General features: G+C 42.4%; 3 protein-coding genes across 7 annotated transcripts; 1 reads left to right on the top strand and 2 right to left on the bottom strand.

The window, feature by feature from the left end:
* The first annotated feature begins 150 nt into the window (after positions 1-150).
* Positions 151-895, top strand: LOC115741338. The gene has a single exon (XM_030675216.2). The coding sequence runs from the start codon at positions 227-229 to the stop codon at positions 839-841; it is 615 nt and encodes a 204-aa protein (XP_030531076.1). The 5' UTR covers positions 151-226; the 3' UTR covers positions 842-895.
* Positions 896-1,003: 108 nt separating this feature from the next.
* LOC115741333 (protein WVD2-like 7) lies at positions 1,004-4,969 on the bottom strand. 4 transcript variants are annotated; one of them, XM_030675207.2, is made up of 10 exons: positions 4,844-4,969; positions 4,579-4,755; positions 3,433-4,206; positions 2,960-3,316; positions 2,821-2,879; positions 2,653-2,721; positions 2,164-2,266; positions 1,994-2,056; positions 1,669-1,785; positions 1,004-1,537 (listed from the first exon to the last, which is right to left on the bottom strand). In XM_030675207.2, the coding sequence occupies exons 2-10, from the start codon at positions 4,645-4,647 to the stop codon at positions 1,301-1,303; spliced, it is 1,848 nt and encodes a 615-aa protein (XP_030531067.1). In that variant the 5' UTR covers positions 4,648-4,755; positions 4,844-4,969; the 3' UTR covers positions 1,004-1,300. The 4 variants fall into 4 exon arrangements, with proteins under 4 accessions (XP_030531067.1, XP_030531069.1, XP_030531068.1 ...); XM_030675209.2 differs by having other exon boundaries at positions 2,000-2,056; XM_030675208.2 differs by having other exon boundaries at positions 2,960-3,313.
* A 706-nt stretch (positions 4,970-5,675) lies between these two features.
* Positions 5,676-12,216, bottom strand: LOC115741332 (peptidyl serine alpha-galactosyltransferase). 2 transcript variants are annotated; one of them, XM_030675205.2, is made up of 9 exons: positions 11,602-12,216; positions 10,442-10,612; positions 9,526-9,769; positions 9,244-9,444; positions 8,400-8,872; positions 7,384-7,548; positions 7,043-7,286; positions 6,197-6,838; positions 5,676-6,144 (listed from the first exon to the last, which is right to left on the bottom strand). In XM_030675205.2, the coding sequence occupies exons 1-8, from the start codon at positions 11,901-11,903 to the stop codon at positions 6,224-6,226; spliced, it is 2,415 nt and encodes an 804-aa protein (XP_030531065.1). In that variant the 5' UTR covers positions 11,904-12,216; the 3' UTR covers positions 5,676-6,144; positions 6,197-6,223. The 2 variants fall into 2 exon arrangements, with proteins under 2 accessions (XP_030531065.1, XP_048139298.1); XM_048283341.1 differs by having other exon boundaries at positions 5,676-6,838.
* Between the last annotated feature and the right edge of the window lie 319 nt (positions 12,217-12,535).

Genomic DNA, 12,535 nt, shown 5'->3' with positions numbered 1-12,535 from the left:
AGGATGCTTTTGTCTATGTCCCTCTTAATTTCTTTGGATGTTTTGCTGTCACTCCTCTTTTAACTTCTTCCACAAGCACTCTAGGCCCTATCAAAGTCCTTGCTTCTCAAGTAATCGCTTTCTCTCTCTGACCAACCAAAACTCTATTTAAGCAAGCATTCACATCCAATTGTCTTTCATCCACCATCCTTTCTTTCTTCAAGCCCACAGTTCATACTCCACAAGTATGAAGAGAGAGGGTCGCCAGCACGGGATGGTCCGATCCTACCGGATCTTGCCAGCCCCCTTGAACCCGAGACCCAATTCCCGGTTCGTCAACAGGTTTGAGTCGCCCCCAGCAGCGGGGCTGTTCGTGAAAGTGCCGTCGAGGCCGACCAATCACTCCAAGTTCACGGGCAAGTGCACTAGGCCACGCTGCACCGATTGCCATTTGCACCCGGCCTGTAAGTCTAAGGACAAGACCAAAGGGAACAACAAAAACAAGTCTTTCAACGTCGTCTCGAGTCACCAGTTTATCTCTTGGCGGGTCGTGGATGGGCAGCCCGGTTTGAACTATTCCGGGTTCTCTGCCACGGGGTTAGCGGATCATTTGGCACATGCTTACAAGGATTACGATGATGAGGAATGCGAACCTGGAAATGATTATGAACGTGACGATTACAAGGATGGTGATCATTTCTCCAGCCCAACTGCGGACGGATTGAAACACAAGGATCATGACGGCAGCAACAACGATGGCAGAGAAGATGATGACGACAAATTAAGCTTTTGCGAAGTCGGGTTTGAATGGAATCAAGTTGAAGATGGTTGGTGTATGATTGGAGAAATAGACAATCCGTGATGTAGTGCCACTGTCGTTTTTTAATTATAAAAGCCAGTATGTGTATTATTCAAAGTTCCTAAGTTTATATTTACCCTGCGTTTATGATATGAAACTAATTAATCTGTGCCTCTCCCATTGCCCACGCGAAGTCAATCAACAAAATCAAGCACGCTAGAATTTAGATGCTGCTCTGTTTCTCACTCTCACAACATTGTTCTTGAGAAGTTCATAACATGCTGCAGTAAAGATGAGGGGGAGCTACTACTAATCGCACGGGTTTATGAATAATTTAGCTAGAGCTTACGGAAAAGTTCAGCATGATCCGGGGCCTCTCATTTCCAATTAACGTTCATCTACATATTTGGCAATGCAATTATGAAGCTCGATTCTGACAAAATACAGTGGCAGAAGTTGCTCGAATTTGCAACCGGACAGCAAAAGCTCTCTCAAGGTTAACACAGTACCATAAAGTTCCTCTTATGCTAGCTGAATGTTAGGCGATCTGTTCTCGTGAGCTATTAGTGCAGATCGTGATGGTTTAGGAAATAATAGCCGATGATTTTTTCCTTGAACCTGCTTGGAAACGTTGTTGTTGTTGTTGTTGCTGTCGAATAAAGGCCTTTGACATGGTTGAAAGGACGTGCTCTGTACTGCCGTCGTGGTTGTCGTTGGCTTTTTTCCTGACTTTGGCGTTTGAGGACAAGCCCCTGGTGGCTGCATAAAGGAGAGAAACATTCAAAAGTCGACAAACTTCACTTGTTTCTTTTTTTATTGATTCAAAATCCTTGTGGCATGTTAGATCAATCAATTTCCATGACGTTGCAAGTGACCGGCCTAAGCAGTACCTTCTTCATATGACCATCCCCTGGTGGCATCGTTTTTTCTTTATAGAAATCGGGAAGCGGCCTGGCCTTGAAGCAAAAGCTTTGACGAAATTTCCTCATTTCTGATTCTGCTTTCTCCTGTTGAGGTTGGAAGAGAGTAAATATCTTCAAACTGAACCAAATTGTACTCTAAATATCGATCTTGATCGTCGCTTTTGATCCTCTAGTTCCTCAATTCATAAATCAAAGAACAGCTGGCACTGTTTCAGTGTCAACTTAACAAGTTCACATGTAATTCAAGAGAAACTGTCAAGCTGTGCAAATGTAATAGATTGTTCTGTACAACCTTCACTTTTTTTTGTAGCTGGACTTTCTCCTTTTCGTCGGCATTGAATTTCTCCTCTAGCTTCTGCAAAATGTTTTGGGAGATACATGCAAAGTCAGACCATACCTTTGAGAGACTGAAACATGAAAGCGGAAACGAAACATATATCCAGCAGAGTCACACTGTCTTGCCTCTTTTCTCCTTGCAGCTCTTTCCTCGGTCCTCAATCTGAAGGGTGTGGATAAGCTGGGTGACTGTAATTTGTTCTTGCAAGCGCTCAAGAACTTTGAACAACTGCCATGAGAAAAAAAGAATTTATCTTTTAAATCATTGCTATCTGATCTGAGCAGGACTGGCAGGACATGGCACTAGATGTAATTTGGATAAACCATGGTTTAAGAATCATCAAATTTGAGATTGTGAAATATCAACATTAATTCTCCTCAGGAATCGACGATCAATAAAGACAATTTTATCAGGTTACAGAAAGTTGCAAATGGATATTCATGCAGACTTTGAGTTATTATCATTCATTAGCCAACTAGTATATTAGTATCTCACTGCAGAAACCAGACAGCTTGAGGTTGACTTGATATCCTCATTCATTAAGTACCAAGACAACCGCGATTTAGCTCATTTAGGACAGCGCTCTATATGATCTACGGGATAAGATGTCATACTCTCTTGCAAGAGAACGCCTCTTAGGGCCAGTATTCAAGGTCTCAACAGCTGAGCCATCACGTGGCGTTCTGCGAGACAGTAATGAGAATAGTTTAGTCAGAGCAAATCCACTAAAACCCAAGTAGGTAAAAGGTTTCATCTGCTAATTGGACCGGATTGTCAGATACCTTCTGTTAGCTGACTGAGGGGTGACCAAGGAATGCTTCAGCACCCTATTTGCATGTACCTATGAACGGCAATAAAGTTATTCACGTATCTATTACCCAGTTTAATTCCCAAGACAAAGGGGCAAAAATAAATCTGCACCATGGTAGGAGTCTTCAGGGGAGTTTGGCATTCTTTATTTAGCTTATAGGAATTGACGCCTATTCTCGAACTTGCAGTCTTCCCAGGGAAGGTAGGAGTTCTCCTTTTCAGCTCTCGAACTGGTGTCAAATTGCCGTGAAGAAGCTGCTTCGGGGTCGTTCTTGTTCTGTACATACAATCTTGTTTAGACTTACTGCCAGTTGGAGTAGCGCCCCTCTCTTTCCAGCTAAGTGCTGTGGTTGTGGATTTCACCGGTGTCGACGGACTGCTGGATGCCTGCAGGCACACCACCGACTTCAACGAGAAGCCTGCTGATTTCTTCTTGGACACTAGAACACCTTGATCGGCCGAATTCTGCTGAAATGACACTAAATAATTTATGAACGCAAAAAAAAAAAAAAAAACAAACAAACAAACAATAAATAGCATTCTATTAAGAAAGATTCTAGATTCAGGTTATACTCAACTATTACCTTCAAAAGAGGTTTCTCCATTTCGGGTGTTCCACTTTGCTCAATTTCCATGACTTCTTCATGGTTATAAACATTCTCTAACTGCCCCGACAGTTCCTCCGCTACATAACCAGTAATATGAACCTGAGCCTCAGTTGCCAGATCAGCCTCATCATTCTTCAACAGAGGTTTTTCCATTTCGAGGGTCCAACTTTGCTCGATTTCGTTGACTTCTTTGCGGCCATCAACATCCTCTAACTGCCCCAACAGCTGTTCTGCTACATAATCATTAGCATCAACCTGTGCTTCAGTCACCAGATCTGCCCCTTCATCCTCCTTGCTGCGATTAACTTCTTTAATTTCCTCAATGACCCTAGTTTCTTTGACTTCAACATTCCAGACAATTTCACTGCCCTCAATAGCCGATCCAGCCTTATTATTATCTTCCTGGACCTCTCGTGATTCACCAAGAATAGTCTGAGAACTGGAAACACCTGCAGGGAACTCATAGCAAGTGGGATTACGCAATCCAACTTCGCACCTCGGCTTTGCTGCGTCTGCCAAGGCAGCATTTGCTTGCTGCTCAAGCAAGGCTGCAGCTTTTCTGGCAGCTATTTCCTTGTAGTGAGCTTCGAAGAAGGCTTTCTTCTGCGCAACTGATCCGGGCCGAGAGAATTTCTCGGCCTCTTCGACATAGCGGTTGTGCGAGGAAACCGACCACTTGTCCCACGAGACTGAATCCGTCACGAACCTCCCAAACGAAATCGATTGCTGTAGGGCATGAATGGGGTTCCCCTGAAAAGTAGATTGACCCTCTAGTCAGTCCTAACAACCCAAAAACACAAATCTTTGGCCAATGAAGAAAAACACGGGTCTTTTGCAGTAAGCAAGTTAAGGTATGCGCAATCAAGGTGAAGAATCAAGAATGCCACTGCAATTCTTTGTTTACTTGCTCGGTCTTTTCTCATTTTTCCTTCTAATTTCTCCCATCTTCTCAGCAACCAAACAGTGAAGAAAAAAGCAAGAACTTCAAGATCGATGATTCGAGAGAAGTGCCAGAAACCCACCAAGAATCTCAGTGAATCATAGCACTTTTATGGGTTGCATACTCAGTGGAAGAGTCGTACTCGAAGAACCAAAGAAGAAAGAAGAGTTCTTTGAGCTGACCTCACTCTGTTCACCGGGAAGGCCAGAAGCATAAGAGAAGGGTTGCATGAAACAAGTCGAGTCTCCCATGGCTTTCCCAAAATCTCTGCAAACCAGCGACGAACCCCACACAAAAATCCAAAATCTTTCTCTGTTCAGTTCCTCTTCGCTGGGATTATGCGGTCTTCTCGTCCTTGGCTACGAAGAGAAAAAGCTTTTAAATTTGAAATTCAAATGAAAAGCGCAAAAGGCTGCTGCTTCCTCAACAGTGCAAAAGCGTACGTACCGCATCATATACATTTCAATGGAGATGACAGAGAAAGCGAAGTGCATTTTGGCACTGCAATCTGTTTCTTTTCCTTTTTTTTTTTTATTGAACTAGAATAAGGAATTATCAAGAGAGGTGGGGGGGCTTCGATCTTCTTTTTTCAGCTTGCTGTGGGTCCCACGCTTTGAAATTGATGTCGTCCGTCCAACGGTCATATTCTGGGGAATTTTGAATAGCAGGGGGCAAGGGCGAGCCTTGCCCGATCTTTTTCTTTCTTTTTTTAACAATTGGGAAGTTGAATTATGTTCCGAGTTTGGCTTCCGATTTGATAAAGAATAAAACTTCCAACGTACGTACAAGTTGGGATTCCTGCAACATGGACCCAAGAGATTGTAACAGGTAAAAGTCTGAGCTCAAAATTCGCACGGTTTGAGACTCAGAATACCAGGTGTATAGTATTTGATTCGGACCAACCCTTCGAGAATTATACGGGTCGATATCGTTTGCTTATTGCATGACCTGTGTATGTAAGACCAACTGCAGCTGAAAGGATTAACAGAGCAGACTTATCAGGCAGGATCAAGTCTTGCATAACGTTGTGGCTTTGGTAGATGGAGACGATGCCAGCGCAGGTTGAACGACACCAGCAGTTGCTGTGTCACTCTTAAAAAAGCAAGTGTCATGGCCTTTCTGTAAGTTTTAGCATGCCTTTCAAGTTACAAGCATACCTCAGACGACTTCTGGTGATAGTTGAAGACGGCGAATCTGGACCTCACATTTTAGCTGTTAACAGAAGCGATGGTCCGCGACTCGCTTTGTGTGATGGCATCTCCCATCAAAGAACCATGAAGTTTGAAAGCAATAGTGTAAGATTCATCCTAATCTCAATGATTTGGACATGGCAGAATGTACATTACAGTATATCTTGAGCTTCTATCATTCGATCTGTTACATCGTCAATCGCCGAAAAGGCAAGCATAAGGTAAGTATGGTATGACCTAAAGTAACTTGAGGCAAAAAGATTTTCTCCTCTGATGATCATTTAACAAAAGAAAAGAAATACAGGGAGAAAAGAAAAGCCTTCTCATGCTCATCGTCACGACACTGTCAATGTGTCCAGATTCTGCTGAGGTATTCTGGCGAATAAGGAAGCTCAAATTAGACAGCAATTGCACTCACCAAAAATGGGTGGGCCAACGTAGTGCCTCTTGCAACAACAATGAGTCTGGAAGTTTCGAAACAGGCTAATAGGAAAAATTCCTTACTTTGCAAGCAAACATCGATGCTTCACCACCCGCCAATATCTCACTCTCACATTGTCAAGACTTTAAATTGGTTCGGATAGGTTTTGTGTTAGCAAAGAAATATATTCCAATGATTCGACGATTCAACAATGCTTCAATACCTCTCATCCATAAGCCCCGAATGCGACAATCTCCTTTTACTTCTATAACTTTTCCCTTTCGTCTTCTTTGCTTTACGACCAGATAGCAGCACCGACGCAACAGTTAAGAAACCGAGACCAAAGAATATCCACAAAGCAACCACCCAAAGTCTCAAAGTACTAGAATTTGCATCTGCCGTGGCCCCTTTAGAGGATTCTTTAGAGACACTTGTCGGCGTGGGATTGCTTTTTGCAGCATAGCTCCTATCATACCTTCCCAGCTTTCTTGAAATTGCAGCTTCCTCTAAAGAACTTGGGTTGGGGCAATTCCTCCTCACATGATGCAAGCGCAATGCTTCGTTCAGTGTCCTTGCACATTCTATGCTAAGAAGGTCCCGCTGGAGCAGGTTCTCATCGGTCTGATCAAGCGTGGAAGGATCAGGTGGGTCTGGAAACTTGGCCCAGCATTTATTGACCACATCCGAGTCTCTATACTTAGCCTTGTCGAAGCTCCAGTTTCCTACCTTGAATTCTAAGCCATAGTGGAAAACTCTATACTTGACCCCGGTTTCAGGAACATATCCTGGGTAAATCAGAATCTTGCTACTTATGAGATGCCGCAATTGCAACTGCAAGCAAAATTAGCGAAATATATATAATCAGGAAAAAAAAAAACTACTGTGGAACTACTCTTCCGCGTTTGGCTATACTTGTACAAAGAGCCAAAAAAAATAAAAAAACACAATCTACACTGGTAGCACGTCATCAGGAAGTTGCTTATAGAGGTGGAGAGATCAATGTAGATAAAACAAAAGGAAAGGTCAGAAAAATACCTCTGCTGCACCAAAAGAGTAACCATACATCTCACTGATCCACCCAGATTCATATATATCTCCTGTGATGTTTGTGGCATAATGAGCTTTATCGGCCCGAACCTCCTCTGTTTTATGCAACCATAGCATTGCAAATTGCCGGAGATCATCTATGTGCATGATTATTACACCACCAACCTTGTCACAAGCGTCAGGGTGGCGAGTGTGGAGTTTCGCAAGCACATTGTCACAGCCAATGAGGTAGCTGGCATTTGAGATAAGAGTCATTCCACCGTTTTCTCGATAGACAATTAGGTTCTAAAAAATACCCAGGTAGAAACAAAGCAATTTGGTTATCTTACTCGTAAGGAGTTGAAACTGGCCTGCCACGTGCAGCATTAAATTCCCACGGAGTAATTGGCCCTCTCAAGATCATATCAGCATCCAGAATTACAATAAACTCAGCATCAGTATTGGCATGATTAAGCCAATGGAGGACGGCAGCAGGTTTATTAATCGCTGGATACCTGCCAAGACATAAGTTAGAAATCTTTAAGTGGTTTGTCAAGTTCCATGGTGTAAAATAATTTGAGATGTGGAAGTCTGAAGCATTATACAAGCAATTCTAGCTTAATAAATCCTAATTAAAAACACGGAGGTGGAAAGTGGGTGGTTGGCAATAAGAAATTACATGCATGATAGATTATTGACAAGAAATACTTTCTAATCAGGTGAAGTTGTTGAAGTATTTCAGAATTTTATGTATCTTCCCTCAGGGTAAAGTCATGAAAGAATATCTCACCACAGGCAGACTGAAAGAAAGCTAGGTCTTTCTTTTTTTTACTTACGTCAATGGTTATGTGGCTTTTGCGGCCAATTTGATCATATTTGGTTCTATAGAACTGCTCACTAACTTCCAGCAGCATTCATATCCACTCGAACTTTGACCAAAAAAAAAAAATACAAGAGAATTATCCACTTGAACAATTTTTATATATCTACACATGCTTCAGACATCAGAACTTGCTTTTAGCAAAGAAGGTGGATCGACAAATTACATATCACTGATCCATTGATAGTCCATTAAACTTCCCATAAGTGCATACCAGACAAGACAGAGTCAATTCAACAGCCCGTGGAATTAAGTCTCATTTCCACTTGAAATTAGTGAGGAAGAAAAGTTGGGGTAATGATAACAGAGAAACAAATAAATGACGCTTCAACAAAGTAGAAATAGAATGGGTAGTCACAATAATTCTTAATTGGTGTATGTAGCAATACCAAAAAAGAATGTGAGTCCAGATATATCGGCCAAGGATATTTAAGAATCATATAGGCACCTATCTAGAAGAGGAAGAGCGTGTGAAAAGAGAATTACCAGTCTCCAGTCAAAGGGTGTCGGCTCATGGAAGGGACGTAATGTGTGGGAGCCAGGTCATGGCCTGTATACTTCTTCAAGTCTTTGTCTGTACAACTGAGGAGCCTTGTAATATTTCCTGGCTGGCCACTCAAGTGAAAACTATGAACGAATCCTACAGTTTGCCAATCAAAGTAAGGAGTACATTCTGTTGAAAAGATGGTGTGGATTTTTGGATACGTCCTTCCGGATTCATCAGTCAGTTTCTGCTCGACAGTTTTCTCAGCTTGTAGGCTTTTCAGCTTCAAGAGTTTTGGTTTAGTGAGTTCTGCAAAGGTTTTGCTTTTGAGGAAGCTAAGGTACTTTGACCATTTTGGTTTTGCACATCCTCTAGATGCATGAAGCATTAAAAGACCCTCATTCAAGGTATTGATACATTCAATGCTCAAAAAGAGGGCTCGCCTTTTATTGGGATCGGGCTCCATCATTTTTACCTACACATCAAACAGTTTTTCTTTTACATCTTCAACCAAAAAAAAAAAAAGAAGATGGTCAAAAGAAAGGACCGAAAAGATGTCAACTGCATATTCTCACTCACAATCTGTTGTCAAGTATGCACAAGGTAAAACATAAGAACGTTACAACAAATGTAGTCCCAATGCATGGCATAGAACTGCATTGGCTAATCAATACCTATGAACTGTCCACATTCTACACCATTTGCTTAGACCAAATCTACACTTGTGAGGCAGGAAAACAAAAATGCGACAATGATAACGGCACGCCATAAAGTCCAACCACAGTTTCCATACAATGAAATGAAAGCAGAGCATCTCCTATCTGAGAGGTTTTACTTCAACATTACCTCTCTGGGATATGGAGGTTCTGGAAAAAGCCGGCCACAGTCATAGACAATACCATCTTCATGGTTATCTAACTTACTAAATGACCAATTCCCAACGGTAAATGGTAAACCATAATGCATAAGAATGGGTTCAAATCCTTGTCGTGGAATATATCCAGGATAAATCATTAGATTGTCGTTGATTTTGTGCTTGAGACCAACCTGAAAAGTTGAAACAGACTCAAACTCGTCAATCCGAGTTATCTAGTCATAAGAATCTTAAACTGGTGAAAGAAAAGTCACCTCTGCAGCACCAAATGAGTATCCATACATCTCACTGATCCACCCTTTTCCATAGATGTCCCCAGTTATATTGGTGGCCCAGTGAGCTCTATCTTCCCTCACTTCTTCTGTTTTGGAAAGCCACATGGGTGCCAATTTTCGCAGATCATCTATATGCATGGCCAAAAGCCCTCCAACCTTATCACAAAGATCCGGGTGTTTTGTGTGTAATTTTGACAGAATGTTGTCACATCCGACCAAGTAACTGAAAGAACAAATTATCTTTGATAAATATAGCTAAAAACAAATCAGCAACTGAGTAAATGCAACACATGATGTACGAATTCATCAGCAGGAACTTATCCCTATTTCAATTGCTCTGCCTGATTTTCAGAATACAGAAATGAAATCGTCCCACAAACCGAATAATTCTTCCCGATGAACTAAAATAAGAGCCATCTCCCTCCCTCCCCCTTGAGCTTCGAATATATGTGATCTTTGGTAAAGCTTTTGTCCATGTCTTCTTAGGCCTCTATCGCCCTTCTTGGCTTTTGCCTCTACCGTTAGGTCACATCTTCCCTTATGTTGGCAAAGTTGTATAGAGCAAAGTTGTAGAGACTACCATTTCCTAGACACATTGCCAAGGTTAGAGTCTCATCATTTAGCTCTCTCACCTTAAATTGGAAAGGGAGACAATATCACATTCATGTCACTGCCTTCCACTGAAAATTGCACTACTTGCTAGTTGCCGTAAGTTCTCCTTTCTTCTCTAATTCCTTCCAGCCCAAGGTCTCTATTTCTATTGCCTTCAGTATTTTGCTTTACACTCCTCTCTCTTAGATTACCTTAGTTGGAAACAGTATCTAAAAGTTGACGCAGAATAACAACATTGGCAAGAACCATATGAGTCCTTCATGGAAAAGAACAGGAAGAGTACCCATAATATGCAGCCACTGGTCTGCCTTCCTCTGCACCAAGTTCCCAGGGTATAATTGGACCTCTGATGATCATGTCAGCATCTAGAATCACAACCCAATCCACCTTTTCTGCATCTTTGCTATGCTTAAGCCAGTGGACAATGCCAGCGGGCTTGTTGATTGCAGGGTACCTACAAATTTTCGGAAAGACTTAGCAGATTTTCTAGAAAGAAAGAAAAGACCATAGTAATAGTTGAAAGGCATTTGAGGAGGGGAGTTGTCATGTAATGTATAAACAATGGAAGGGGAAGATAGTGAACATGCGCGGTCAGACCAGACCTTGTTGATAGGATAGCTGAGAACTGTTGTTGACAGAATTGGTAAAGGGAAAAATGGTCAAATACTGAGGTCCTTGTATCAGAAATGGTGATGTTCAATTGTTCTGAACTACTTGCTCACTGCTGCACGGCTTGTTCAAGAATTCACTCCTTTCACATAGATTCTATTTGGCTCAAAAGCAGGACAACAGATCATTAGAGAGATCATCTCCAAGTGTGTCACACTAGATGGTATTTTTCAGTTATCCAGTAAAAATAAAAAGCCTCTGTACTCTCTGGGTTGATGTATACTGTTAATGCTCATTTCTCTTCACATGTATGATTCACTTAAAACATTAATCATATGTTCCACACTCCAGCACCATTCTTTTTGGCATGATGGAGAGGAAAAATAAGCAGAAGCAAGACGGACATGCAAAACTACCTCAGAGCCAAGGTTCATGTGGTCAAGCATTAACAAGAACATGAACAATGATGCCACATATAAGCAGGACCACTGGCAACCAGAAAGATGTAGCCAAATGCAAGTCTTTGCCAGATATGGCCTTGAACCTATGCGAATTCTAGGACGTTTAGGGGAATAAATAAAGAACGAAAACCTGGAAACAGATAGTAACACTGAGTGGCCAAGCTTATAAACATAGACAAACTCACTCATACCATTCCGTTAGCATTTATCCATCCAAGATCCTTTAACTACGGCTCTATTTAATTCCCACCAGAGTAATAGTTAACTGAACAAAGACACAAAGTTGATCGAAGCATGGAAGGGAAACAAAGGCAACCAAGACCTACTGAACGCAGTAACATTGGAGAAAGACCAAGCACTATAAGAATCTTACCAATCACCAGTCTTGGGGTGTCTGCTCATGGAAGGCACCACCATGGTCGGAGCCAAGTCCATCCCTCTGTAGCTCTTGAGCTCGTCGTCCGTACAGCTGAGCAGCCGGGTTATCGGGCCAGGCTGCCGGGCCTTCTTGAAGCTGTGGACGAGGCCCACCGTTTGCCAGTCGAAGTAGTTCTGGCACTCCACCGAGAACAGCGTGTGGATTCTGTACGGCTCCTCCTGGCCCGATCCGAGGACCCCCCGACCCGGCAACGCCGTCGCCATCACCACCATCACCAAGATCAAGACTTTGGCCATTCGGAGCTCAGTTCAAGACCCTGTTTTCAAAAGGGAATCACCTCAGCGATCCGAAGATCTCATCTGGGTCGATGGATCAGTCGAAGAAGAAGCACTGGGCGAAAGTCAAAGTGCGATTTATACCGTCCCTCATTCTCATCATCAGCTGCAACGTGAAGAGAGGAGAGAGGGATGCGAATGGGCCTAATAAAGAATTCATAGCGTCACGGGAAGACAGAATCAGCCGCGTAGAGCAGTTGACGATGACATTGAAATACATATAATTAACATTTCTTATGGTCTGCAGACCTTTTCCTCTCGATGCTGCGGAAAGTCTTCATCGAGGAGCTATGCAGTAGTGGGACCGCGCTGGTCCTGAATGGGGCTAAAAGTTCGGCAAGGACGGCGACTAATCATTTTCTCAAATGAAAGGTTCTTGATTATTGATCGGAATCGTTTTACGTATTTTTGCATTATCGCAGTTCATGTGGAAACCACGACAGAATACATTTGGGCACGACGTGATTCGACAAAAGCCACCGAGGAGTTTCTTACATGAGAAATCGTTGCCTGAAGAAGCATCTTCTTTCATTTTTCTTGCATTCTCTTCTCGCTTTTTTTTTTCCGATGATGTAATCACGAGAGTAGAATTA

This window comes from Rhodamnia argentea, chromosome 8 (genome assembly GCF_020921035.1).
Source record: "Rhodamnia argentea isolate NSW1041297 chromosome 8, ASM2092103v1, whole genome shotgun sequence".
Classification (NCBI taxonomy): domain Eukaryota; kingdom Viridiplantae; phylum Streptophyta; class Magnoliopsida; order Myrtales; family Myrtaceae; genus Rhodamnia; species Rhodamnia argentea.
The sequence above is the reverse complement of the archived record's forward strand: the minus strand, read 5'-3'. Positions and strand labels throughout refer to the sequence as shown.

What these genes read in the sequence shown, in the direction of transcription:
- LOC115741332 (XM_048283341.1), bottom strand. Translation starts at nt 11,903, where the DNA reads ATGGCCAAAGTCTTGATCTTGGTGATGGTGGTGATGGCGACGGCGTTG. An exon ending in CACCCCAAGACTGGTGATTG is followed by an intron (nt 10,613 to 11,601) that starts GTAAGATTCTTA and finishes GAAAATTTGTAG; the next exon opens with GTACCCTGCAATCAACAAGC. An exon ending in ACTCATTTGGTGCTGCAGAG is followed by an intron (nt 9,445 to 9,525) that starts GTGACTTTTCTT and finishes TCAACTTTTCAG; the next exon opens with GTTGGTCTCAAGCACAAAAT.
- LOC115741338 (XM_030675216.2), top strand. Translation starts at nt 227, where the DNA reads ATGAAGAGAGAGGGTCGCCAGCACGGGATGGTCCGATCCTACCGGATC.
- LOC115741333 (XM_030675207.2), bottom strand. Translation starts at nt 4,647, where the DNA reads ATGGGAGACTCGACTTGTTTCATGCAACCCTTCTCTTATGCTTCTGGC. An exon ending in TTCCCGGTGAACAGAGTGAG is followed by an intron (nt 4,207 to 4,578) that starts GTCAGCTCAAAG and finishes TCTACTTTTCAG; the next exon opens with GGGAACCCCATTCATGCCCT. An exon ending in CCTCAGTCAGCTAACAGAAG is followed by an intron (nt 2,722 to 2,820) that starts GTATCTGACAAT and finishes ACTGTCTCGCAG; the next exon opens with AACGCCACGTGATGGCTCAG.